The sequence below is a fragment of the Podarcis gaigeae genome (genome assembly GCF_964106915.1).
Source record: "Podarcis gaigeae genome assembly, chromosome: 8".
NCBI lineage: Eukaryota > Metazoa > Chordata > Lepidosauria > Squamata > Lacertidae > Podarcis > Podarcis gaigeae.
Window position 1 is genome coordinate 62,884,297 of NC_139684.1, and position 27,826 is coordinate 62,912,122.

Here is a 27,826-nt window from a genome sequence, read left to right on the forward strand (position 1 = left end):
CTTATGAACATTTAACATATATCTAAGACCTCAAAATTCCTATCATACTACTAAGACTCATTCAAGGTTTTATTGCTGACATATGAAATCACCAGACCACTGGCAGTACCCAAAGAGGGAAGTGTGCAATCTCTTTCATGCACAACGTCAGAAACTGATAGCACCCTTCACCTTTCCAACAGGATATTCCTTGCAAAAGCACCAAGATACCAGGGGTGTCTAAGTGTACGGCAGTTGTCACCAGCAGCACCCCAGCACCCTCCAGATGTTTTGGACTGCAACTCCCATCAGCTGGCTGGCAGGCACTGTCCCCCCCCCCCCCGGGAAACATACACTCAACTATACAGCTCCCTCTTGTGGCAATTTACAAATCAATGTTTCATTTCTTTATTATTCATACCTCCATGTAGCCTAGTGATCATACTGCTACTGGCCACTCCAATCCCTACCAAGCCATGCATGGGATTGCAGGGGTCTTGGCCCTCAACCAGGGTCTGTGCTCCTTGGTAGAACTGAAGATGCAACGGAGGCTGTTGTACGTTTAAGAAATATGTTTTATTCACGTATTATTCACTTGAATTCACATATTATTCACCTGAATTCAGATCTTACAGCATCGTCATTTCAAGATGATGTTGTTCCCCAAAGCAGTGTGGCATTAGCATTTAACGCTCTACACCTTTTAGCTCTACACCTTTTCCTCGCCCACCACTGGCATGTGGCCATGGAAGGTTTCCTAAAAGGGAATGTGGCCCTTGATCTGAAAAAAGGCTCCTCGCTCCCTTCATCCTTAAGGCAGGTCACGACATGGAAAGACAATATTGAAAAGAGTGTTTTAAAAACAACTTGTTTCGAAAGCGTTAAGAGTTACATCCTCTTCTCTATCAAGACACGCGCATTACCACCTGTGAACATCACCCTTACGAAATACTATGCAAAGAGTTGAGGCAGGGTACCGTCAGATGTAATGAATTATTATGAGTATTAAGATTATTACTGGGTGGAACGATGTGGAATTAAACGGTGCGCGAAGGCTACACCTGGGCAACCCTAGCTCAAGCAGGACGTGTGCACCCGACGCACACCCGCGCATTTACGCTAAGCCAGCGCAAGGCCGCAGCCTCCTGCAAAACGTGGCTGCAAACACGCAGGAGCCACGACGCTCCGCAGCGCCCTCTTCTGACCGCGACAACCTTCCCCCCCGCCCCTTCCAGCAGAAGCGCTTGATTGGCTGATCTGCAACGACGCCACCCTCTCCCCTCCCGGCGATTGGATATGCCGGTTAAAACGAGAGGCAATCGTTGGCTGAGCTGCCCGTCTCTCTCTTTTTCACTCGCTTTCCCCTCCCCCGGGCCCGCCTCTTTTTCCCGAAGGCGTCACGGGACACCGCCCGCCCACCGCTTTCCCTCCCCTGATTCCCGCGCGAAGTGACGAGATCGGCGACGGCAGGGAGGATGAATCACTAAGCCAAAGGAGGGAGGCGAGGGGGCAGCGGCGAAGGACGGGCTCTCGCGCTTCTGCCGCGCGGTGCATGTCGGGAGACGGAGCAGCGCTCTCTGCGGCCAGGCAGGAGGAGTCAAGATGGACGCGGGATTCTTCCGCGTAAGTGCTGAGGCCGGGGTGAAAAGCAACTGCGGCGGGAGGGACGGGGAAGAGGCGGCGGCTGCAGGGAGGGTGGCGTAGGGGGTCTCCCGTGTCCTCTGTCCCCGGACCCCCGCCTGACGCGAGCCAGGCCGGCCCTTTCTCTTCCCCTCCCCGTGTGTGGAGCCGAGGCGGAGAAAATGGCGGCGGCGCGCGGCTCCTTTCCAGCGCGAGGCAGAAACGCGAAGGTGGGGGGCGAACGGAGGGGGGATTCTTCCTCCTCACGCGCTGCCCCCCCTTTTTTGTCCATCTGCCTCTTTATTCCTCCTCAACCGCCCCCAAAGCCGTCGTTCTTCTCGTGGGTTTTCCTTTTTGTCTCAGCTGCTGCGAAGCCGTCGCCCGCCGACAGGAAGGAGGAAGCGAAGGGCCCCGAGGCGCCTGGGCCTCCCCGCACCTTTTAAATTAACTCATCCCACATGCACCCTAAACCTGCACCCTTAGGTTTAGTTCTCGGTGGTATTAATAATCGTCCCTTCCTCCATTAATAGCTTTGAGGACGAATCGTCCCTTTCATTCTGATATACACGGTTGGTCAATACGTTTCTGAAGCCTCAATATCCAGCCTATTCCCTCGTTTACCTCCCTCATCTCCTTCCTCCCCACCCCCGCCCAAAGCCAACCCTGCTTTTGTTTGGTCGATTTTGGGAAGCTGCCTTTGCTTTTTATGCACTTTTTATTTTTGTGGACTAGATAGAACTTGTTTTGTTAGACTCATAAATAGGAAGAGTTAAGATAGATATGGAAACCATTGCATACATTTAAGTACAGTATACGAATGTGTACATTTTTTCCCCTCTGGATTAGCAGTGCAGAACAAGCGGCTTTCCAGATGTTGCTGGATTCCAGCTCCTACCGTTTTTGACCATTGACCATGCTGGCAGAGGTTGATGGGAGCTACAGTCTGATAACATTTGTAGGGCCACAAGTTCCTCACCCCTGCTTTTGAAATATATAAAAAAATTGTCCAGTAGCACCTTAGAGACCAACTAAGTTTGGTATAAGCTTTCGTGTGCATTCTTCAGATCTGAAGAAGTGTGCATGCACACAAAAGCTTATACCAAGAACAAACTTAGTTGGTCTCTAAGGTGCTACTAGACAATTTTTTAAATATATTTTGACTGCGTCAGACCAACACGGCTACCTACTTGAATCTAAATCCCTGCTCTAGTCTCTGCTAATCATACTTATTGTAGATGCTTATTGTACACACATATGTACATCTGCATACCTAATTTTCACAAGCTTATTGAAAACCCGTGCATCTAAATGGGGATGGTGGTAATAGGGCCAAAAATTATGTGAAGTGAAAGAGATATCTGTAAATGTCCTGTGCGTAACTCAGTTAAGAGACACAAGCACAGTACTTTGGTAGTAACAAAACACTACTTTAGCATATTTAGTCTGAGGAAATCCCTAATCTTGATCCAGGACCAAAATGCAAGTCCATTTTTTAAAATCCAGGTGATAATTCCACTATGCAGCAGCAGATGAGTGCCTTTTCTGTTATTCCTGTGTTGCAAGAGAACAGACAAAACACAAGTATACAAATATGTGGGGTAAACTTTTTTGCTCTAGTTTGTCTTTTTGGTGAGCAGTGGAAGGTTTGTGTAATATGCACCCAAATCAGTTGTTTTCAGATTTGAGGAGAGTCTTCCAATATCAGGTTGATTGCAGTAGAGCCTTTGAATGTGGAACCACTTCCATGCAGTTGAATTTCAGGAGCATATCAGTAGTGACTCATCTTATTATAGAAAAATTCCAATCATCTGAAGGCTCACTACCCTGAAATCTGATATGATGAAAGCAGTATATAAACATTTCCAAAAAATGAAGAAATTTAATAAAAGTCCCCAGAAACTTTTGAAAACATTAGCATTAGGGTATAACAGCAGCCCTGTTACATAATGTTAGGTGACCAACCTGTAGTAAAGGCAGCATGAGTTTGTGGACAAACTTGAATGATGTTAAACCTGCACTGATGCCTGCTCCCCAACATGGTAAACTAAAGTAAGAAATTATCCTAAGGTACTGTTGTATGCGTACTACAGTACAATATAGAAGCTCTAATACTACATCATCATAATGATTATTATATTTATATCCTGCCTTTATTCCACAGAGCTCAAGGTAGCATGTGTGGCTCTGTTCATTTATACTTACAACAACCCTGTGAGCTCAGCTTAAGCTGAGAGATGGTGACTGGCCCAAGGTCAGCCAGTGAATTTCATGGCTGAGTTGGAATTTTATCCCAGATTCCCAGTCCCTAGCCGACACTATTCACTGACTCTCTTTGGACTTTGTGATATTCTTGCACTGCCCTTGATGGTGTTAGAATCTTGGTCTCTACTAGTAAACTTTTTTGTTCTACTTTTTGAGGTGTTAAAGGCATTCTGGTGCTAGGTTTGAGGAGTCAGTCAGTTGTCTAATCAAATATTGTCAAACTGACCAGGTACTTGACCACTGATTCTTTGGCCATAATCAAATACAGTATTACACAACAGTGTTCTTATTGTGTAAGTGGCAGTCGGTGTTTTAGTGCATCATGAGGTCAATTTGATAGTGGTTACTTTCAAGTTCTACAGGAGTCACACATGCATGGACCTTGTTGCCAGGTACCTATTGCCCTGCAGCTGTATCCACAGTCTTTCCCCTCACAAATAAGTCATAAAATACAGCCTCTCCTATGAAATAGATAAATAAATATATTTACACAGTATCTGGACTGGTGAGAGTATTTCATTCAGAAAATAAAGGAATTGTGAATGTGCTTGGGAACATTTCACCCTGAGCTTTTTAGAATACTTTTTCTTTTGAAAAGAAACTCCACACGTAGAGTTCCAGACTTTTTGTTAACAAAAAGTGGAAATTATATCACAAGGAATCAGGAAAATAGCTCTTGCTTTCTAAAGAAAGCATGATAGTGGTAACACATACTCAGGGCTGGGATGCCCATTAAGTTCTAAAGAATAACTTATGTGAACGGTACAGCTTGAATCTTTGAGTGTGCACAAAATTCCTTTTTAAATGGAAAACACATTCCAAAAAGTCCCAGAAGGTGACATGTTTTTGAGCATATTTATTGAGCACATTTTGTGAATGAAAAGTTTCCTCACCAATCCAGCTACTGTAAGCTTTTCCAATCATGTTTCATTCAGATTAAATATTTTGTTTGATAAAGAGCTTCCTTGAAATTTTGGGAACCATATCTATTTGGTGTTGTGCCCAGTGTCTTTTTTTATCCTTGGATTTTTCTGCTGCTGTAATTGATCTTCTGATTGGACAGGATGTCATGACCTGCTGTGTTTAGCAATTCAAGCAAACCCAGAATGTTAAAAGGAAGGTTGAAGCACTCTTTTGATGATGGCTACACCTCCTAGCATTGCACAAAATATTTGCATGGTACCTAGATGGTCACTGGTGAACGATTAATCCTTATGTCCTAGTCTGAGACACGTTTTGGTAATCATAGAGCAACATACCAGAGCACCTGGTAATAATAGTGGCTCTGTTCCAAGAGAGGGAATAATAAGCAGCCAGCTTTTATGTTATCTAACCACATTGTAATAAAGCATCTACTCTCTGAATTAGAGTTTTTCAACAGTTACCTGTTTTGCATATAGCTTTTAAAGATATGCATGCAAGTATTGTTAGCTTCTGTGGTCTGCAAGATACTGGACTGTGGTTTGTAACCAGCGAAGTTTTGCTGAGTGTAGATTCATTGAAATTAACTGACCTAAGATTTCCATTAATTTAAATGGTTCTGAGTATGACCTAACATTGGATACAAAACTCAGTTTTTAACCCTCCCACCCACCAAACCATTGGGGTTGCTGTAAATCATAGCAGTTATTGGAAATATTTGTAAAGGCTAAACCGCTTCATACTCCATGTACATACTTGTTAGCATGTGGTCAGTTGTATTGTGGTTTTTCATCTCTTTCCTCATCCCCTTTAGGTTGTTGTTTTTATTGCATTTTACTTACTAAGAGATCCTATTATAATGAATGGAAAAGTACCCAGTGCCAATTCTTTTTGAAAAATGTGATATCAGTAAAATCTATTTTCTAATGTTTAACAAGGCATTTTGAAATGAACCATGAGTGAAGAGACCCACTGAAATCAGTGGACATGTACTAAAACTAAGAATAATACTGGATTTTTCCCTGTATCTTTGTACACTTTAAAGGGTGTATGTGATCCCAATAGGGCATACTTTCAGAACATATGGTGCAAGAAAGATAAGGCCCAGTGATAATGGGATTTCTCTTTTTGGTCAGCTTTCTGTCATAGTGAATTGGTCCATTAACAGGTTTCTGAATGCAGTAGTTTCTCTTTTATTAAGAATGTGGCAAACTCTCCCACCTCCTCCTGCTGCTTCCATTTTCTATATATAAAATATCAGCATTGAATGATGTTAACCTTCTGAGTAATTCATATGAAGCTTGAATCCCCATTACTTGATAGCTCACCTGTCAAATCCTATTTATAGTCTTAAGATATTTAAAAAGCTAGTGATGTGAAATTTTAAAGTTGCTTTCTAATGTTGGCTGGAAATTATTTGAGAGATTGCTTGGTATCTATACAGTTTTCTAAAAGTTTGTGGCAAATAGGATTGCATGTGGAGATGGAAGAATTGTTGGGGCATTTTAAGGTTTAATGCCATTCTGCTGTTGAGAATTGGGTCGTGGATGGTAATAAATCTTACAGCGAAGATGAGAAACCTGTGGCCCTCAATAAGTTAGCATCGAGAAATGTCTTTGATTAGTTAAATTAATTAACTGTATTTTATTAAATTAGTTAACTGTATTTAAAATTTACTCAGTTGTTTTATTCTTACAGGGAACTAGCGCTGAGCAGGACAACCGCTTCAGCAACAAACAGAAGAAGCTACTAAAGCAACTGAAATTTGCAGAATGTCTAGAAAAGAAAGTATGTTCCCTTTGTTGTATTTGGAGAGTGATATGGAATTCTAAAAAAAAAAAAAAAAAAACCTTAATAAATACAGAAGATGCTTTTTGAATTTAACTAACTGAGCTAAAGCTAATAGAGCATTAAAAATAACTTGTTGTCTTGCACTTTAAATAGAATAAGTTTTTAAAGCTAATGGAGAATTTATGTTGGGATACAAACACGAAGTTGTGTCATTTTTCAGTCAAGGTTTCCACCCCATTGCAAAGAACTCTAGAAAAGAACTGTGAATAGTTTCATGCCTGGAGTCCAAAGACAAATTCACTATTGAATAAATCATTTCAGCTGCAGCCTTTAAATCATGGTTTCTCAGGAAAGCGGGGGCTGCCACTAGCATTGTTAGATCGCTAGTGGGCCCAAGCTGTTTTGGGTAATCCGTGTCCACTTGTCCCACACCTGATGTTCTAAGTGGCATGTGGCAAAAGAAATGTCACGACAAAACTAAAATGAAGAAGCATCAGGAACACACTCTTTAAGTGAACTCCTGATTCTTCCTTTGCATCACCAGCTTAAATTCAGGCATATGGTTTACCATATGGTGGTGCTTCAGTGATACTTTAAAGTACTCTGTTTCAATGAAGTATCAAGCTAATACCTTCTACTGATAAACTAGAAAACTAATGTTTCCAAGCACTGCTATTGCTTGCTGTGCTTGTGTGCATTGATATGGCATGAAAAACTTGTGGTATTTGACTGCTAGTTGGAGACCAGAAGTCTTAAGTGACTGAACAAAAGAAATGTTAGCATTAAATATAATTCATGTTTTTGGTTGATCAATGTAGGTGGACATGAGCAAAGTAAACCTGGAAGTAATCAAGCCATGGATAACAAAAAGAGTAACGGAAATCCTTGGATTTGAAGATGATGTAGTAATTGAATTTATATTCAACCAGTTGGAAGTGAAGGTAATGATTTTGCTGTGGTTGTATTTACACATTTGTAAATGTATTGCATTATTGTTCTGCCAAAACTGATTTTTTTCTATCAAAAACAGTTGATGGAATTAGGAGGGGTTTTGTTACAATGTATATTGTGAATAAATTCAACTTGTAAAACATTTTGTTAAGGTTGACAGTTTTAGTGAAGGTGCATAGTTTGCAAAACTACTCAGGTGAAAAATCAGACTTACTGTGTTGATTTTGCTGTTACGTGTTAAGCTACTTTGACAGCAATTTTCTAATGATGATGTGATTTATGATTTAAAAGGCCTGAACCAAAATGGAAGTTATTCCTTGCGTCTGAAGTATAGCACCATCACCTTATTAGGTCACAGCAGAGTGAGTGTCCAATGTCGCTCTGACCAACTCCCTTGATGATGCAGTGTGTGTTTGGAGGTGAGTTGTGTAAAGTGGCCGAACCAAAGACTGACAAAGCATCCAGCAGAAAGCCATTGGGCAAAGCTTTACACTGCTCTTGAAATTGTTGTGAATTAGATCAGATTAAATGTAAAGCATAAGGTGCAGTTCTAAATTGGTAAGAGGCGTTCAGTGGAGACCTACTCTGTATAGAACTGTGGCTGTGTTCAGTAGGGATGGAGGGGTGATATATTAATTACAGTAAAAATATGCTTCAGGTTGCTAAAGACGAAACCTTTTAAGTGTAAGCCACCTTCCACTGAAATTAGTGGCAAGACACCCATCTTAAGTTAATGAAACTGAATTGCACCACTGGAATACAGCTAAACAGTTACCAGTTGTGTAACATGAACTTCAAAAATGAAACTGAGTTCATGATAAACTCAGTCTTTTATCTTAAACAATCTGCCACTGCATCCCAAGAGTCAGTACAGTATTTTCTCTGAACTAATGGCAGAAATGCTCTTGTGCTAATATACATTATGCTCAATCTTTCTTCCAAAGAATTCATCTTTATGATTTGACTGAACAGTTGACATTTCAACTGAGAAAGGTATTGATGTTTTAAAAAAAAGGTCATGGTGTATTTTGAATGTAAGATTTTATTTTTTAAAACAGCCATATTTGGAATTGTTTATGTAATTGCATAGAAATCGTAACTGGGGAGGAAAATTTAAGGGATCAGCTAAATAAAGTAAGAATGTATAATGGGAAGTAGCTTGCTAACATGTATTAGTGTAATAAAACCTAGATATTCAGTTTTAGTTCCCCTTTGTACAAAGCATGATTTAAACTTTAGAATTAAAAAAAAAACAATTTTTTTCCTTTCTGTGGTTGTGTACTCATTATTGCTTGTTCGTCTTTTGCAATTTAGATAAATGATATAACATTAAACTCAAGGTGGTTGAGTTGCAGTAGGGAGTCGGAAGCAAGCCAAGGGAACATCTTTCTCTACAGGGGACTTGGCGATTCCAAACCCCCCAAAGTTCCAAGAAGAAACTGAAGACACCTGGAATCTGTACTTGCTTTGTGCTGTTGAGCTGTGCTTGTTATATGGACCTTGTTGCTTTGACCAACAATGTTAGAAATAAAGTGCCCACTTATACTGTGAGCCAAACTTGACCTCTTAATCCTTTGTGGGCATTGCATAAATGTCATAAAAACCAGATATGGCAGCTTTCATTCCATAAACGTGTCAGTGAAGGCTTAGTCTAGTTTGCTGATGAAAGTAAGAGAATGCATGCATAAATTTTTGTTCAGGTTTCACAGCAGGACACAGCAGGGTTATTGTAGATGATGATTCTGTAATGTTAAATAAGTGTACAGCTTCTGTCCATTGTACGGATCACAGTAAGCAAAAACAAAACAAAAAAATATTTTCAAGCAGCAGTACCAAAGACTATTGGGGAAGAATGTTTAGAAAGTTAACTACAAAGAAACTTATATCAACTATTATGATGCTGCTATACTAAATTCATGCCCCACAGCTGTAGTGGCTGCAGAGACCAAAATGCTTATGAAATCCACAAAGGATTAACAGGCCATTTTGAATGTAAATGGTATGACAAGAGAAAATTGGTAAACTGTTAGGACTATGTTGCTGAGCAACGTTTAGGGCAAGTTTTTTAAACTAGTAATGAGCTTAATATACTGTAGCCCCATGGTAGAAGATTGTGAAAATTAAAATGACTTATCTGAGTTTGTTTGTTTTTCCAAATAACCTGTATTTCTTCCTGTCACATCTCTTTGCAGAATCCAGATTCCAAAATGATGCAAATCAACCTGACTGGGTTCTTGAATGGGAAAAATGCTAGAGAGTTCATGGGAGAACTGTGGCCACTACTGTTAAGTGCACAAGAAAACATTGCTGGTATTCCATCTGCTTTCCTGGAGCTGAAGAAAGAAGAAATAAAACAGAGACAGGTAAAACAGTGCCAGTTGATGGGTTCAAACCCCTATTCAAATATCAACTTGTAAAATGTCTCTGGACAAACCACAGAGCATCTTAAGTAAATTGGGAGTTTTCTAGATCAAAAGCGGGGCTTGAACGAAAACGAATTGAACAGAAACTATGTTAACTCTAGATATTAAGAGTGAGAGCCCTAACCATAACTACTCATAAGTAAGTTCTTTTGAATTTAGGACTTACTCCCAGGTAAGCAGGGGTAGAATTGCAACCGAAGTGTAATATTAATACAATAATCAGTACAAGTTTAAAACTATTCAGTTCACCAACTCTCTTACATGGTGAACAGTTATTTCCTTTTACAGAAAGATGAGTTCTTGTGAGTGTTTGTTTTATTAAAGATGTGATTACGAAAGATCACGTGTGGAAATGTGAACATGGTATTGATTTTTACACATAATTGCTGTTCCCGGCAAAAAGGTAGTCAAATCATCTGCTGTGTACAGTAAGCCCACAACCTATGCACATTTAACTTGTGTGTAGTCAGCTTTATGTGCATGGCAAATAATAATAAAAATGGGGTGGGGTTCTGGGAAAAATGTATTTGAATCATTGAACCCATTGTGTTTTGACTAGACATGACTTTGGATTTAGGTGTGATGCCCAGAACATAACCCCGGTGAAAGTTGTGGACTTGGTTTCGTGCTCACTTCTACTCTGAAGAATGACTCCTTTTTGAGTTTCTGCACTCAAGGCACTTATTTTTTAGCTCCCAGAATTGCATGGTATTAAACTATTTAGAAAGAGCAACAATGGCAAACACCCTTCTCAGGTTCAGAGTGTGGCATGGCTCATCACATTATATCTATCTTCAGTTTTCTGAAGGCATTAAAAGCTCAAGTTCTGCTACCCCAAGTGTTTGGAATAATAAATCAGCGTTTTACCGTGTCTGATCTTGATTGTAAATAATTTGTCCTTCCACTGTCCTACCATTGTCAGCTGTTTTCCCCAAACGCAGAACAAAGTGTGTGCAGTCTATTCTATCCTGTTAGTGCTTTAAATGTTTTACATCATAGTAGCAGCATATTAATTATCAGGTGACTCTAGAAATAAAGTACACCAGAAGTTGGGCTTATACAAATGATTTTAATATTTGATATACTAATTCAGTTTAGCATTATGAGATTTTATGGTTGACGTGGGGTTTCAAAGTTAGCACCTATCCACTTACCATGCCAATAATAATAATAATAATAATAATAATAATAATAATAATAATAATTGATTTATTGCATTAGCCGTGTGGCCATAGCATAATATACATAGAAATAACAACATAAAATGGGGGTGGGGAGGTAAAAGGAGATGTCGTCCTGGGCGAATACTTTGAAAAAATGGGGATAACAAAAGTAACGGGATTTACCATGCCTAACCAGCCAGTTTTAACTATGGCTTCCAGTAATCTACTGAGGGGCAAATACACTTCACTCTCTGCTAATGTTCGTGTCATTGTGTAATTTGTCTTAGTGGTTTTCCTCTTTGAGCCTCCTGGTTTGAATGCATTTGTTCAGCTCTGTGTTATTCTTGATGTAAATGTACCTGAGCTAAAGTAGCATAGTGGCTTATTCATAGAACAATGAATTCACAAGTCTCCAGATCAGTTGTTTGTTTGTTTTTGCTTTGACCTCACCAGATGACTTTAGACAAGCCACTTGCTTCTGCATTTTGAGGAAAATATTTGGTTACCTAATTGGGTGGTTGTAAAGACAAGATAATGCATTTGAAGCATTCAGAACACACTATATAAAGAACACTCTATATCAATGTGTATGGTGTTAATATTTATTCTTTCAGTGGATTCAACATTTTCTTCTCAGCCCATGCTTCTGAATTAAAGGCACATTAATGTTTATTTCAGATTGAACAGGAAAAATTGGCTTCCATGAAGAAACAAGATGAAGACAAGGATAAGAGAGACAAGGAAGATAAAGAAAATAGAGAAAAGAGGGACAGATCCCGAAGTCCCAGAAGGTATTACTTAAATGTGTGTGTGTTGTTATTTTCCAAATGACCCTTGCATGTGCTGAAGCTGTGGTAGAGCAGCTCTATTAATTAAATTTTCTTGGGAATGTATCTTTTAATATTTGAAGTCTAAATGCTCTGGCTAAAGCATTTTATCTTTCCCAGTTAACAGTGCTACAAGGTGTACATTTGTGTCCATGGCCCATGTATCATCTGTGCAAACTCCCAATATTAAGCTGAGATCTTCAGGTTCTTTTTGCTAGAGCTATAATGTGTGCATTTGTTACTAATATATGTTTACCCTCGACCTTGTGCTCACCAGAAGCTCACACACAAAAAGAATAAAAAAGATGGGTTTATTACTTTGAAATGAAAGTGACAGAGTATATAAATGCTGTTTCAGACAGCAAAGTAAAAATATAAGCAAGTAGTAAGGGTGAAAAGGATAATTGGACTGGACATTAATATAAATTGACTTTGTCCTAGGCGCAAATCAAGGTCTCCTTCCCCTAGAAGGCGCTCATCCCCTATCAGGAAAGAGAGAAAACACAGCCATTCCCGATCCCCACACCATAAAACAAAGAGTCGTAGTGTTACTCCTGCACCGGAAAAGAAAGAAGAGACTCCTGAGCCAGAACCTTCAATCAAAATAAAAGAAACATTGATCCAGGAGGCCACATCTACTAGGTATATCTACTTGTTGAGAAGTTTTCCTTTCTAGTTTTGTTCTCATATTACTCTGAAACGTGATATTTGATGTCATGTGGAGTAGTGAATATAATTCAGAAAGCTGTAATTCTACACCAATTTTATTTAGTTATTTGTTCATTCTGGCTTGCTTTCATTACTTTTTGAATACATGTTGGACATAACCTAACAATACTACAGAAATGTGAAAATGTAAGATTGAACATGGGAATGGAAGGTGCCAGGAGCTTTGTCTGAGGCATAATCTACCAATCGGGAGTTGATGCTTTTGGCGTGCAAGTGCCTTAAACAAATCTCTTCTTCATAGAACACTGGACATACTGTTTTGGTTCAGAGTTCTTAGCTAACAGAAAGGGTGTCTTCTAGAATTACCTGCCATGTGTCTGTTAAGTGTTGCAGATTGCACCCTTAAATTATCTAAAGTTTTTCCCCCCTCCAATTGTAATCTCTGGTTTAATCTTCAAAATGTATTTCAACAGTGATATTTTGAAAGTCCCCAAAATTGAGCCTGTGCCAGATACCAAGGAGCCATCTCCAGAAAGAATTTCAAAGAAGGAAAGGGAGAAAGAAAAGGAAAAGAATCGTCAAAGGACTCCTTCTCGATCCAAGTCAAGGTCAAAGTCTCGCTCACGGTCTGCATCTCATTCAAGACCAAGAAGGCGTCATAGATCACGATCCAGGTTAGAGGGTTGAAAGGTGTTTTTGCCCTGCTGGGCAGCATATGTGTTCTTTCTAAGTCACATCTGCCTCATCCAGTTTGGATGAAAAAATGGTAAAGCATTCCTCCTCCTCTTTGTCCTCTTATCATTTCTTAGAGTTTGGACCATTCCACGTTGTTTCTTCATGTGTGTGGTCATGGGAACAGCCTGTGATCACACCATGTCAAAACAGCCCCCACTCTTGTAAAATGAATTAGGACTTGATAGTTATCTGTGCGGGGCCAGTACAGGACATACAGAGCAACTGCTTTGCTGCTTCAGCTCTGGTCTCCTTCAGCTCTGGACACTGGTCTCCTTCAGCTCTTGATTGGTCTTTTGTTGCCTGTGTACTGAAACTTTCCAGGGCATGCTGGGTGCTTCCAGAGAAAGACATTTTGACTGACATAGATATGAAGAGCTCCTACTCCTTTACTGCACCAAATACTACTTTAACCTTCTGAATAATAAACTGTTCTATATTGATGCATCAGTACTGCAGTGGCACAGGCATTCTCCATAACCATCTCAGTAGAATGCTTAGCTTTGAGGAAGGACCCTTTCTCACCATTAAGCATCCAGGTATCTGTTGTGAGCTTTCCTGCTGCAACAAAGCAATAGGGGTGCTTCTTCCAGAGGGGTAAATGGCAGTGTGTGGCCAGGTAATTACACAGATGTTTGCAATCTTCCTGTTACACTGAGACAAAACAGAAGGCCAGTCCTGCTCCATGTTTTATAGCAGCAATATTCTCCACTGATAAGGAACTCCATTCAGAGAGTTGGCAAAGCTTTGGCCTTGTAAATCAATAAATTTAGTGTCTGAATTTTCATGAATTGATAGGTCTTACTCACCAAGAAGGCGGCCTAGCCCAAGACGACGCCCATCTCCTCGGAGAAGAACCCCACCAAGACGCATTCCACCTCCACCCAGACACAGAAGGAGTAGATCTCCTGTGAGACGGTAAGAGCCTCTAATTTAGAAGCAAGAGTCACCTGTATTTAAGGGATGTATCAATAGTAATGTTTTAGTTGCTTCAGTTCATTCCCCACCCCCCTTCAATCTAGGGAGATGAGAATCAGAAACAGTCTCCTATTTGGTCTGAAACTGGTCATGAAATACTTTCCTCTTTGTGTTCAGGACGAAAGATATACAGAGAAATAAGAGACTTGAATAAAAATAAGACTGTTTTGTCTACATCCTGACTTCCTCAATAGGAAGAGATAAATAAATAAAATACCATGAAAGTTGCCATCAAGGGAAACTGAACGCTGTCATTTCTGCAATTCTCCATGGCCTGTCTTTTAAAATAATATATCCAATGCTCAGCATAGGTTGACACGATGATGATCATGATAAATTTTTATTTGTACCCTGGCCTCAGGGCAGCGAACATCACCAAACTAACACAGTGTACAAAGAACATAAAAACAGGCAATCAATTAATTAAAATACATCTTAAAATTAGTTCAGAGCAAATTAAGATCTGGACAGATGGCCGTCCATGGATAAAATTGAGAGTGGTTAATATTCTCCCGGGCCAACTGTTACCACTGGTCTTATAAAGGACCTGTGAGCGGTCTAGGAGGCCTCTTTAATGCTTGTTCTTATACAGAAAGACAAGAATCAGACTGAACCCTGACTAAAGGCCTGGTGGAACAGTTCCGTCTTGCAGGCCCTGCGGAAAGATGTCAAATCCCACAGGGCCCTGGTCTCATGTGAGAGAGCGTTCCACCAGGCCAGGGTCTCTTAGAAAGTGTATTTGTTTCTGAATTATTTTTGAGACTGTACTTTCAAAGAATCAGTGTAGGGATTGTCAGCTGTAAAAGCAAAATGTTTTAGGATTCAAATAGGACAGATGTCTTTACTTTTAAAGCATTTCTTGGTAAGGTTGACCCTCCTAAGAAGCCTTTGTTTTCCACAGACTGTACCTAAACATCCTAAAACATGGGGGAGCTTGTTTCACAGTAACTTGTCCACCATTTTTCTTTCATGGAATTCTGTGCATTTGCAGAGGATTCTGGGACATGTTTTAGGGCACATAATTTATGTTGGGCACTGACCAGACCTGTTGGACCCTGTCACCGCTGCATGAATAGCAGGTACACCTGACAGTGTACATTGCAGTGAAGTTGTGTAGTAGCATCCCAAATGCCTTTTGGGGAAGAGCCCCCCGTTTCCTACAGAATGCCGTTTGAAAGCATTGCTCCTAAAGAATTAATACACACTCACTTCATTGCTACTCTTTTCATAGGATGCCATTATGTTGCAAAAGGTTATGTGCACAGACAAACTGACATTTGAATATTGCTTTGCAAATTTTGTGACTGGATACTGAGCACTTGGACTTTAGAAAAACTTTTGAAAATTTAACACAAGTGCAGTTGTTTAGCTTTGTGATATCACTTCCAAAGACTAAATTGCTCAGGGTAGGGTTTCTTTGTTTATGTTCTCGGGAATTCTGCAGCCAAAGGTGGAGTCAGCAGGTACATGATAGCAACAGAACTGACCACAAATTGCGCCGCAGAATTCTAGAGGCCCTACTTTAAAGTGTAATCTGAAAGAAACTTGACTGATTAACCTCTCAGTACTGATGGTCTTTCCAAACATGAAAGAACATTTTTTAATCCCCTTGCATTGGGCTTTTTTGAGACAAGTTTCTTAAATGAAAGAGTCCATTTAATTCAGTCCTTTAAATAGAATACTTCTAGACCGTCCAACTCCTAAACCACTTGAAACCTTTCCCATCACTAACTACTAAGTTAGGTCTGCTGGATGTGATAAATTGAAAGTGCTATTCAACTGTTTGTGGAAATATCATAGTAGAAGCTAGTAAGATCTTTGAGAAAGCAGGACAATGCAGATTGGTTACAGTGTCTTATGATTAGTCAGAGAATACTTGATGTCAACTTGAATTTTACAGGAGGAGACGATCATCAGCATCTTTGTCAGGAAGTAGTTCCTCTTCCTCCTCTTCACGTTCCCGATCTCCACCAAAGAAACCACCTAAGAGAGTTGTCTCCAGCCCTCCTCGTAAGACACGTAGACTGTCACCTTCAGCAAGTCCTCCTAGGCGAAGGCACCGCCCCTCCCCACCCCTAACTCCACCCCCAAAGCCCCGCCGATCTCCGACGCCTCAGCAATCGAACCGTGCAAGAAAAGGCCGAGGCTCAGTTTCTCCCAGTAGAACCTCAGGTACAGAGAAGTAAATTAATTTTTTTACAAGACGCTCTTAATTGTGTGTATGGGGCTTCGTATAGCTCTTTAGTATCTAATGAATGGAGTGTCTTAGACGCCTGCCTGTTTAAAGTGGAAAGGTTGTGGGGAGATAGATAGATAATAAATACTAAAATGTTAGGGGGCCATCTGTATTTTATTCTCCAGCCCAAAACCAGTCCCCTAAGGCCAGAAAAGGCAGGCAGTAAACTTCATGTATTGCTGGCCAGGTACATCTGTAAGTTAAGCACAGTACAATTGCCACACGTGTAGCTCAAAAGAGAGGTGGAGTAGTTACCATGCTATACAAGTACATTTAGGTTTTGTTGCTGTAAGGGCTACTTGACATGCACACCAGTAGCAGCCAATAGCATTATTTCACATGACATCACTTCTGTGCTCCTAGATATAAGGAAAACACTTCTGTGTTTTCTTGGGCAGCTACCTGCATGAGTGGGTTGAGCACAGGGATCCACCTCAGTTGCTTCTTTTGGAGAATTGAGTTCAGTGGAAGCATTGGTGGCAGGCTGGCAGTGTTTAGTTACTGTTTCAAAGGCTGTAACAGTTCCTTTGCTTGTACTATACCACACTTATGTTTAAAAATGCCACCATTAGAAGATTTTAAAAAATACAATCATTGTAGATTAGCCTATAATGGTGGTGGCCTCAGATGTAAGTTCTGATTTCAAATTACAGCACAGTGGATGTGGTTAGAGCATTTTATACACTCTCCCTCTGATTCCTTTTACAGGGAGCACTAATGAAGATTCATCTGACAAGTTTTGGGGCTTGTTTTTAAATTTGAGTTTCTTACCTGCCCTGTCCTAGGGGCTTGGGACTGTTTGCAGTTTTATCTCATTTCATCCTTGCAGCAACTCCTATGCTGTAGTTTAGGCTGAAAGATAGTGACTTTCCTAGAGTTGAATCTGCCTCTGCACCAGAATGGTGTTTGGGGGGCGGGCGTGAATCACATATGCTTTGTGAAGGCTCCTAGGGCACTTAACACTACTGTATAAGTTACTATATATGTACCCAATATTTTCCTGGCTCTTCCTCAGAATTCTGTTTATTTGTTTCTTTTCAGCACCCAAACGTAAAAGTATTGAAAAAAGGGAATCTCCCTCACCAGCACCGAAACCTAGAAAAGTAGAATTGTCAGAATCGGGTGAGTTCCTCAATTTATGTCTTTATATTTTTAATACGGAGTTATTTTGAGAGTATGTGATATTGGGAGTGGTTTGTGTGACTTTGGTGCATTAGGTGCCCAGCGTGTACCTTTTTATGTGAAGATGCCTCATTAAAATAAGGCTAACCATTTAAGAACACTATAAAATGTAGCAAAAATAACCAAAAGAGTGAAAAGGAGCAGCAGTTCAAACATAATCATCTCTAGACTCTCTTGACATCCAAAGCACTGTAAAAGAACCATGTCTTAAGAAAGAGCCCTGAGATTGTGCTCTGTGAATATGAAATGTTTTCCATAGTGTTACTGTTAACAGAGGGAGAGCTATAGCTCCGTGGTAGAGCACCTGCCTTGCATGAGAAAAGTCCTAGGTTCAGTTGCTGGCATCCCTAGGTAGGGAGACACTGGAGAGACACTGCCGGTCAGGGTAAACAGTTCTGATGGACCAATGGTCTGACGTAGTATAAAAACACTTCCTATGAAACACACTTGTAAATATAATATTTCAATGTGTTTTTCTTTTAATTTGCACACTTTTCAGAAGAAGACAAAGGTGGTAAAATGGCCGCTGCAGATTCTGTGCAACAAAGACGGCAGTATAGAAGGCAGAACCAGCAGTCTTCATCTGGTACGGTATTTTATAGTTTTGCAGACTGAATCCTTGTAATGTATACTTGGAAATAAGCTCCCTCTTGTTTACTGGGGCCTCTTCCCAAGTAAGTGTACAAAAAAAATAATGTCCTAATATGAGTTGTTATAAATGGCTTCTATTGCAAACCTATAATTTGGCTAAGTCGCTTGGATTTCTTTATGTGGACTGTTCTGGTTCTATCCAGCATTTTGGGGGTGGGGAACCTTTTCTGACCAGTGGGCCAGAACTTTATCTCCCCACTTGTGGGGCTGCCTACCTGTCAATCACCTGATGCCATAGTAACATCAGCTGGTGCTGTGTTTTAAAGCCCCAATTGTCAGGACTTCAAATATTCCAAACAGCTGGAGAAGGGCTTTCAGACAGCCCCAAACTGCTCTGAGCCTCTGGTGTCTGGAGCTTCAAAGAGTAGTACTGGGAGGGAAACTGCTTTCCCCTCTCTGAGCAAGGCACACTACCACCCTCCCAACTGCTGATGGAAAGGAAAAACTGGAAGCTCACTTTGAAATCCTCATTGTCCCTTTGAAGCCCCACCCTTACCTGCTGCACACCTGATGTCATATATAATGTCAGGTGCTGGGTGGTTGGCCATGGCTTCCTCAAAAGAGAGGCTGGCTAGCCAAATTCTGCCTGCAGGCTGGCTGTCCCCCAGCCCTTTAATATTTGTTACCAGCTCATCCATTTTGAAATTAGTGGCAGCCTTCATAGACTCTATTTAAGAGGCTGGCTTTTAACCCTATAAACTTTTGTTCTGTAGGCCATTGCAGTTATTAGGGGTAGGGGTGAGGTGCAATTTTCTATTGCTGAGAAAAGGCCCCTGCTAGAATAGAGAGTGGCATCTGTGGGTAAGATAGCTGCGTACACAAAATTAACAGGTGTTGGACTGCGGCGGTAGTGAACCTGTGGCCCTCCAGATACTGCATTTACTCTAGCCTAATGCACCATTGAATCTAATGCGCACCTCAATTTTCAGAACATTGAAACTAAAAAAAGTATTTGCTGGCAAATGTAAATGTGCCATTGAATCTAATGTGCACCTTATTTTCACAACATAATTGGCCAGAAAAGGTGAGCAATAGATTCGAGTAAATACGGTATTATGACACTAAAATTTTCAGCAACCTCTGGAGGACCACAGGCGCCCCCACTCCTGTACCTCAGGCTTATTTCTTAAATCACTGGTTCTTTAAAAATATGAGGTGCACCTTCCTAGAGAGTTGTAGGTGGTTTGTTGGAGCTGGTGTAAGGTATTTGATGTTTGCCTTTAATGGCTCAAGAGAGTGCCTTATCCCCTTCTGTGATGTGTTGAGTATTAGTAGGGATTTTTTTGTTTGTTTGTTTCCTTGGAGATCTTTCAGTAGGCATTTGAAAAGTGTATTTTGGGCTAATGTATCGGCTATAGGCATAGTTTAGATGCAGCAATATCATAGTAATACACTGATTTATTAGTTTGAGCACTGTGCTGTCCCCTACCTCCTCTCACACAGCATATAACTGGGTTTCCCAGTTCAGATGAAGGCTTTCATTTGAAGCACAAAGGAAGTGCATTGCTTCAGTCCTCATTTTAGAACTAATAAGCCATGGTTGGTTAGAATGAGATTGTTACATCTTAACCAGATGACAGTGTTTCCCTCTCTGCTTGCATGGCTCATGGATATCGCCCTATATTGAAATTATATTGAAATAATTTAATATTTTCCTTTCACATCCTTAAAAACTGTTGGCTCACTGCCCTTGGGAGCTAATGGCCCTGGTTGCTTATAAAAGTAGGCTTTATGTGTGAACTGAATGGGAACTTAGAGAAGCCTGCTAGAAGCAGCATATAATACTTATAGTTTAGATTACTTCTGGTTCCTAATATCTTTTAATGTGCCAGTTTTAGAAGGACAGCCATGTGGGTGGAGTTGGGAATCCATGCAGAGAGGATGTTTGAAAACAGAAGCCATAAGATTATTTTTTTCAAACTCTTTAATCAGCCACAGATACATAATTGCACAAATTGATTTGTAAAGCTGCTATTATTCTACAGAAGTTTGCTGCATTTTGATTTTTTTTTATTCTTAAGGGGTTCATTCGCGGAATTTAGCTGCTTTATATAGAGTCAATTAAAAATAATATCATTAATTCTAAAGTCATTATTGTGTTGGATTTTAGAAACAAGAGTTTTTCATTTTCTGACAGATTCTGGTTCATCGTCATCATCTGAAGAAGAACGGCCAAAAAAGTCAAACGTAAAGAATGGTGAAGTGGGTAGACGCAGGCGACACTCGCATTCCCGTAGCCCTTCTCCATCTCCACGAAAGTGGCAGAAAGATTCTTCCCCTCGGTAACTTCCTTTGTTTTATACTGGCGTTTACTTCTAGCGGTCCATGTGCCATTGTTTTCTGAGCACCTTATTATATCATTTGGAGCTTGTTTTGCTTTTGCATATTCTGCCGTCAGAACTAAATTTAGCACCTATCCCAAACTGAGAACATGAATATGTTAATGTTTCATGTTGGCGATGTTGTTTCTGTTGTTCCACTTACTTTAATGACTTTGGCTGATTTTAATTATTAGGATTCATAATGGGAGCTTCTTGGGGCTAAGAATTGCTAATTCATCCTAGCAAGTAACTCTGGGGGATGTTTGACTTCTCAATTTTTTTCCCTCCCCTCCACTGCTGTCAGGATGCAGATGGGAAAGAGGTGGCAGTTGCCAATTGTTAAAAGGTCAGTTAGCAGGTTAATCTGCTAATTAGGATTAAGTCTTAAAGGGCTTTTTAGAAAGGTTGTATTTACTACTACTACTGTCATTATTATTATTAACTTCAAATTTATAACACACTGTTCCTGAAAGGAGCCCAGTGTGGCTTCCATTAATCAGATAAAAACAATTCAAAGCAGCACTGTAACATATTGCAGGCAGTACTTATTGCATATTTAACATAGGCCCACCATGTAAAAAATAAAGTGGGGTGATGCTAAGCCTGTGGGAGGTGGTGGTGGAGGAGGGAGCTGGTGGCACCTTAGTCTTTCCTAAGTCTGCTTTGATCATCTCTGCCACCAATTCAGCTACGAAGGAAATGAAAAATAGAATAAAGTTACAAAAATGGGATAATAAAACAAGATGACAGTCTAGCAATGCACATTTGGTAGTTAAAATAGAGTTTAATTTATTTATTTAAAATAGTTTACTGTATTGAGGAAAGCAGTAGTGTATGATATTGTTAAAAAGATTACATTCGGGGGGGTTAAATATTTGTTTAGGATCTACTGTAAAACTGAAAGTGGATTGTTTCTATTTTGATTACATCAGCTGCATTGTTATAAATTTCTAGTTACAAAAGAAACACCAATTCATCACAACATTGTGTACTTGTATTGAGGATTACTTTTGTACAATTTTATTTTATGTTTTGCTTCACTTTGCTCTAATATTACAGATACCCCAAGTCTCTTAGAAAGCTATGTAAAAAATTTTCATGAAACATGGGTACTTTGGGATATTGCCACTATGTACATATGTGGTGATCAGAGGATCCTAGTTTGTGGAGGGAAAGAGGCAGAAAGTAAAAAAAAATAAAAATAAAGTGGCACAGGTGATTTGCAAGTGAATTCTCTATCACTTCCACCATATGCCTTTGAAGGGAAAGTGCTGCAGGCCAATATAACATTAAATTTATATGCATATTGAAACTGAGCTGAGCTAAAATCTTGGACAAGCCTGCTTAAATGCACTTCAGTTGTCACCTAAACAGGCTTCTCGTTGCTACTGTACATGTGACATCTGTGCCTGGGAGGGAATCATTTAAGTTGAAGATCTGTCGCTGTTTTGCCAGTGCAGTTTTGCTCCTTGAGGGAATTGCATTGGTGTTGGCATACTAGCATGTGGTGGATCAGTCAGCGTTGTTGCTTTTTATACACACACCGCCGTCATGCGCAACACAACAGGATTATATTGTAAATTAAATGAATCCTAGTTGGAGGAAAGAGGGCCTGAGAGTAGCAGAACATATTGTCTATGTGTCACCTTACAGCAGCATTGAAAGTGTGTCCCCAAGAAACAGAAATTTGCTAGCCTGTCTGCTCAAAAATGGCTATTCTAGTTGTTAGTTGATCCTCTTTTCTTTTTTTAAAAAAAACCTTGCCTGGTGATCCCAGGAGGCTGGGCATGTGGCTTTGTTTAAGCCCTGTCCTCTGTGCTTGCTGGCTACCACTAATATGACTAATAAGAGCCCGATGGTTGACTGGCAACAATTGTTGAAGGGATTATAGCTGAAGGGCAGGGTGATGTTGCCTTGGCCAGCAGTAAGCTACTTTGTGCATAGGCTGTTGTCCGTATGCTTCTTTCTCCAGGATCTGTCTTGAGCCTTTTCCTTCTCTCCTTCCTTTAGTAGGAGGAGGCGCAGTCCATCGCCACTGCCTACCAGAAGACGGCGCTCTCCTTCCCCTGCCCCTCCTCCAAGACGGCGTAGGTCACCTTCATTACCACGCCGAAGGTAATACTTGCTTCTTACCTTATGAAACACACATCTCTTAGAAATGGCTTTTCATCAACATTTGATAGAGGCATCAATATTCATTATTTTGAAATTGGCAATGAAACTATTGGTGCTTCTTAAGGTATTTATATACAGTGGTACCTCAGGTTAAATATGCTTCAGGTTACAGACTGCTTCAGGATGAGAACAGAAATTGTGCTGCGGCGGTGTGGCAGCAGCAGGAGGCCCCATTAGCTAAAGTGGTGCTTCAGGTTAAGAACAGTTTCATGTTAAGAACGGACCTCCAGAACAAATTAAGTACTTAACCCGAGGTACCACTGTATTTACTTTAGTTTAAACTTTTAAGCAACCAATGGTTTCAATAAAGTTTATAAAAGATTAAAACAATAAATCAGCCGAAACAGCACACAAATAAGATCACAATTAAAGGTTAGAGATGACATCCAACGGTATCTGTTTGTGATTGGAACAGTGGTTTACAAAGATTATTTCAATAGGCATATTTAAATAAAAAAAATAATGAAAATTTTATAGAACATTTAGAAAAATTGTGTAAATAGCAGGAGGTATTGCTTTCTAATTATGCAGTGGCATTTACAGGCAATTATAGCGAAGTAAATCTCTTCACACAGTTATCTATTATTATTTGGAAACACCTTCATGTACTCCTTAAATTACTTTGCATATTCATTTCTAAGGTCTCCATCACCACCACCTCGCCGGCACTCTCCCACACCCAGAAGATATTCTCCTCCAATACAAAGAAGATACTCTCCTTCACCCCCTCCAAAGAGAAGGACGGCTTCTCCTCCTCCCAAACGAAGGGCATCTCCTTCTCCACAGCCTAAGCTTAGAGTCTCCCGTTCCCCACCACCAAAACAAAGAAGTTCTCCACCCCCAAAGAGACGCTCGCCATCAATATCTTCCAAGCACAGGAAAGGATCTCCGCCCAGCAGGTCCAACCGTGAAGCCCGTTCCCCTCTGCAGAACAAACGGCATTCTCCTTCGCCACAGCCTAGGCCTTCCCGTCCTTCTGCAAGTCCTCCGCTGCTGCGCCGGGGACCTTCATCTTCTCCCCAGCGAAGGCATTCTCCATCACCAAGCACCAGGCCCATCAGAAGAGTCTCGAGAACCCCAGAGCCGAAAAAGTCTAAGAAGTGAGTAATTTATTAGCAGCCAAAGGGCTGCTTTTGATATTTGAAAAGCAGTTTGGATAGGCCACTAAGGAATTTCTGAGAATATTACCAACCCTGAGGTGTATTGCATAATTTTCCTACCAAATAACAACTTGTTTGATAGGACTTAGACATGAAATTTCATGACAGAACACTGGAGAAGACCCATTTAAATTAATGGACTTAAGTTGGTCATGTTCGTTAATTTGAGTGGATCTTCTCAGACTGACTTCTGTTGGATACAGCACATTTCTATCATCTGTTCCATCAGTGGTTATTTATTTGTAACAAAATCTTAAAAGAATATAAATTCTACAGTCAACTGTAGCATACTTGATTCCAGTCAAATATTAAAACATCTTTGGGAGTATGTTCGTTTCTGACCATACCTTGGTGACAAAAAAATGGGGGGAAACTCCAAGAACTTCTGGTATAAGAGCAAATAAAAAAAATGAATGATTAGAGCAATGGAGTAAATTAAATATACAGGATTTTTTTAAAAATAGAAATGAAAACTTGGAGGTTATTTAAAGGGTACATAAAAGTTTGACTAAATATTGATAGTTTTAAAAATAAATCTTTATTAAATTTTAACCAACATAAGAAAAAAAATTCAGCTGTCCAAACAATATAGTTTTGATTTAAGAGTATCCCTCTGGGAAAAATCATGATTTATTATGTACATATATTTATGTACCATTTCAGTATTTTATTTTTTAAAAAATCCTACAAACCATACAGATGTCACAAGGGACCTCTGTCCACATGAGATAAAAATGTACAAATTGGTTGTGACATTAAAATTCAAATGAATTGTTTTAAAGCTGTAATAAACATAAAAAAGAGATTTCATTTGGAAAGTCATGAAAGGATACATCTTGGAAAAATGGAAAGGGGGCTTGAAGTTTCAGTTGTAGGATAAAGTCTGCACTTAGAGAACATTTAAACTAAACTTGTGTATTTGCATGTTCAATTGAATTGCATCCTTCTTAGCATGGAAATCAAGATTTATTTATTTTTTACCTCTTCCTAAGGGTTTCCACACCAAGTCCACATTCTGTGAGAAGAGGATCTTCATCCAGGTCTGTTTCAGGATCTCCTGAGCCACCTCCCAAGAAACACCCAGTGCCTCCATCTCCTGCTCGATCTCGATCGCCTTCTGCTCACTGGTCGCCGCCAGCACCTGCAAAGAAGGCTAAAAGTCCTACACCAAGTCCATCACCAGTAAGGGTGTGTATCTTCCAGTGCAACTGTGATGGCCACCTCTCGATTCATGCATGTGGTTTAATTAATCAACCATCCTGTTACACTGACCGAAACAATGTATGCTGGGTCTAATGCAGCTGTGAATCTCTACCAAGCTAGACTGACAGTCACTATATTACTGGATTCCTACTGCTTTAATTTCAAACGCGAAAGCTTGTATTTTTTGCCAATATACAGGCAAGTGATCATTGTCAGGGAGTTGTCTAGGAATGTATTGCTTTGTGGTGCATGTTCAAATTCACATTATTTAAAACATTTATATGCCGCCTTTCCATAAACAGAGCAAAGCAAACACTCACAAAACAATTTGCTTAACATTACAGAATTCTGATCAGGAAGGGGGTAGCAAGAAGAAGAAGAAAAAGAAGGATAAGAAGCATAAAAAGGAAAAAAAGCACAAAAAGCATAAGAAGCATAAGAAAGAGAAGGCTGCAGTTGCTGCTGCAATGACTGTTTTTACCACGTCTGCACAGGAAGACCAGGAGAAAAATATGGAGCCCCAAAAGGTGAATATTTGTTCAAAGCATTTATAAACCACTTTTCTATATTCCATGTGGTGGGTTGGAAACTGACTGGCAATGGTTCAAATATTAAGGGTCCAGGAATCAGATTACAAACTATTATAGAATGGCACACAAAGCTTGCATTCTTCCTTGTACAGTTTGAGAATACCTTTGTTTGAATATACCCACGAGCTGTGTACTCCAGGCATTTGCAGGCTGTGGTCTTGCATGGGATCAGCTTTTTGCCGTGTTTGGCATCCTGAGAACCTTTGTCTTAAGGAGGCATAGTTCTGGCCTGCGTGAGGCTCTTACATGGAAAAGGGCCAGCAATTGAAGAGACCAAGGCTGGGGCTTGAGCTGCTGTTCTCAGGCTTCCTTTCACTACTGTCCATCTACTCTCTCTCTCTCTGTTGTCAGTATTGAAACATGCTGATATAAAACATATGTTCATATATAAAACATAAGATGGAAGCTGTGATGAGAGAACCCAGAAAGGAGGAACCTATGATCTTCCCAGCAAGCGTAGCTGCTGTCCCAGGGAAGGAGATGGCATGTTTTCATACTAGCAGTACAGAATGGAGGGAGGTTGTTTAGCATCCTTGCTAACAGCACACCAGAGGCAAGGCCTAGTAATACACCGTGGGGCTCTGTACCATGAGAATGAAGCCATGCTTGTTTGACCTTTGTAAAGCAGAGGTGGAGAGCCTGTGACATTCAAGATGTTGTGGAACTCTTGCTTAGTCCTGGTCAACATAGCCAATTGTCAGGGATTTTGGGAATTGTAGCCCTACAACATCTGGTAGGTCAGAGGTCCTCCATCCCTGCTTTAAAGGCAATACGCAAAAAAAGATTGTGTTTCACCAAAATCTGCTGAAGTGTGATACTTATTAATACTTCTTTCCATTTTATATATAGCTCCAGTGTCTCAAACTAGAATTCCTAATGTTGATAGTGTTAGTCTAAAAACCTAGGAATTTTGCTGTTTGTATCATGCAAGTTTCTACTCTTTGGCCAAATCTAATTCAGGCTCATATTCTGTGACTATAGAAGTAATTGCTGACTTTCCATTGCGTTAAGGAGACTGAGAGTGAAGCAGAAGATAACCTGGATGACTTGGAAAAGCATCTGCGTGAGAAGGCTCTGAGGTCAATGAGGAAGGCGCAAGCGTCTCCACCATCTTAGGCTGAAGCAGCATTTGATATAATGTACATTTTGTTTGGTTTGTACTCAGACTTCAATTTCAAATTGCTAAAATGTGTTTGAGCTTTAGACTTTAACATTGGTTGTAATAATTGCTAGGTTGAAGTTCATGTTTAAAAAAAGGCATGGATCTTCATTACAAAAAAGCATTCACGGTGTACTAGTGACCTCCTTCAACAGTTGACATGGTTTCACTAGAATTTTCTTATGCAGTAAGGAATTCTCTCCCTCCCCTTCCCTTCAAGGGTTTTAAAACGAAGCTTACAGATCCCACAGTTCCTCTAAAATGCCGTTGTACAAATGCTTATGGAGTTTCTAATCTGATTTCTTGCCCTAGGCCATTTGTGGTCTGTTCAGTTATCAAAGAAATTGCATAGAAACACTTGCAAATTCTCAGATTTCTCTGTTTGCCTGTATTGTCTATGCTTAAAACCGGGATTAGTATTTGAGGACGGTATCTACATGGTAACCTGCTGCTCTTGCCAGTGGGGTTTATAATGATGTTTATCTGGAATGCTGGAATTTAATTTGTTGTTGTTTTTTCTCTTTCCCGCCCCCTCCCTCTTTGTTTTCTTTTTAAATTAGTTTCCATAATCGGCAATCTCAGCAGAGTTTGGCATACAGTTTTGTTCTGTGAAATGTTGTTGTTGCCCCATTCATAGTTTTTTTTTTTTTGTCTTGTTGCGGTCCTTTGGAATAGTGTGAAACTTTCAGAGCTGTGATCTCTGAAAGCCTGAAGGGCCTGAACTTTGGATATTGTCATGTTCTCACTGGGGTTTTTTGTTTTTTTAAAAAACTAAAGCTATTATAAAGCTTGTGGATTAAACAAAATAAATTTCTAAATTTAAAGGATCTTGG

At 40.1% G+C, this 27,826-nt stretch overlaps 1 protein-coding gene across 32 annotated transcripts; it reads left to right on the forward strand.

Moving 5' to 3' along the window:
* Positions 1–1,279: 1,279 nt before the first annotated feature.
* Positions 1,280–27,820, forward strand: SRRM1 (serine and arginine repetitive matrix 1). 32 transcript variants are annotated; one of them, XM_083751685.1, is made up of 21 exons: positions 1,399–1,602; positions 6,481–6,570; positions 7,392–7,514; positions 7,816–7,943; positions 8,469–8,517; positions 8,839–8,982; positions 9,717–9,887; positions 11,789–11,901; positions 12,379–12,579; positions 13,080–13,280; positions 14,137–14,256; positions 16,217–16,488; positions 17,594–17,674; positions 18,234–18,320; positions 20,523–20,667; positions 21,011–21,052; positions 22,717–22,821; positions 23,523–23,981; positions 25,034–25,229; positions 25,589–25,771; positions 27,554–27,820. In XM_083751685.1, exons 7-21 carry the CDS (start codon positions 9,732–9,734, stop codon positions 27,560–27,562), a joined length of 2,370 nt encoding a protein of 789 aa, XP_083607811.1. In that variant the 5' UTR covers positions 1,399–1,602; positions 6,481–6,570; positions 7,392–7,514; positions 7,816–7,943; positions 8,469–8,517; positions 8,839–8,982; positions 9,717–9,731; the 3' UTR covers positions 27,563–27,820. The 32 variants fall into 32 exon arrangements, with proteins under 32 accessions (XP_083607817.1, XP_083607799.1, XP_083607808.1 ...); XM_083751675.1 differs by having other exon boundaries at positions 1,400–1,602; positions 26,846–27,820; XM_083751673.1 differs by lacking the exon at positions 8,469–8,517 and having other exon boundaries at positions 1,290–1,602; positions 26,846–27,820.
* Positions 27,821–27,826: the final 6 nt, after the last annotated feature.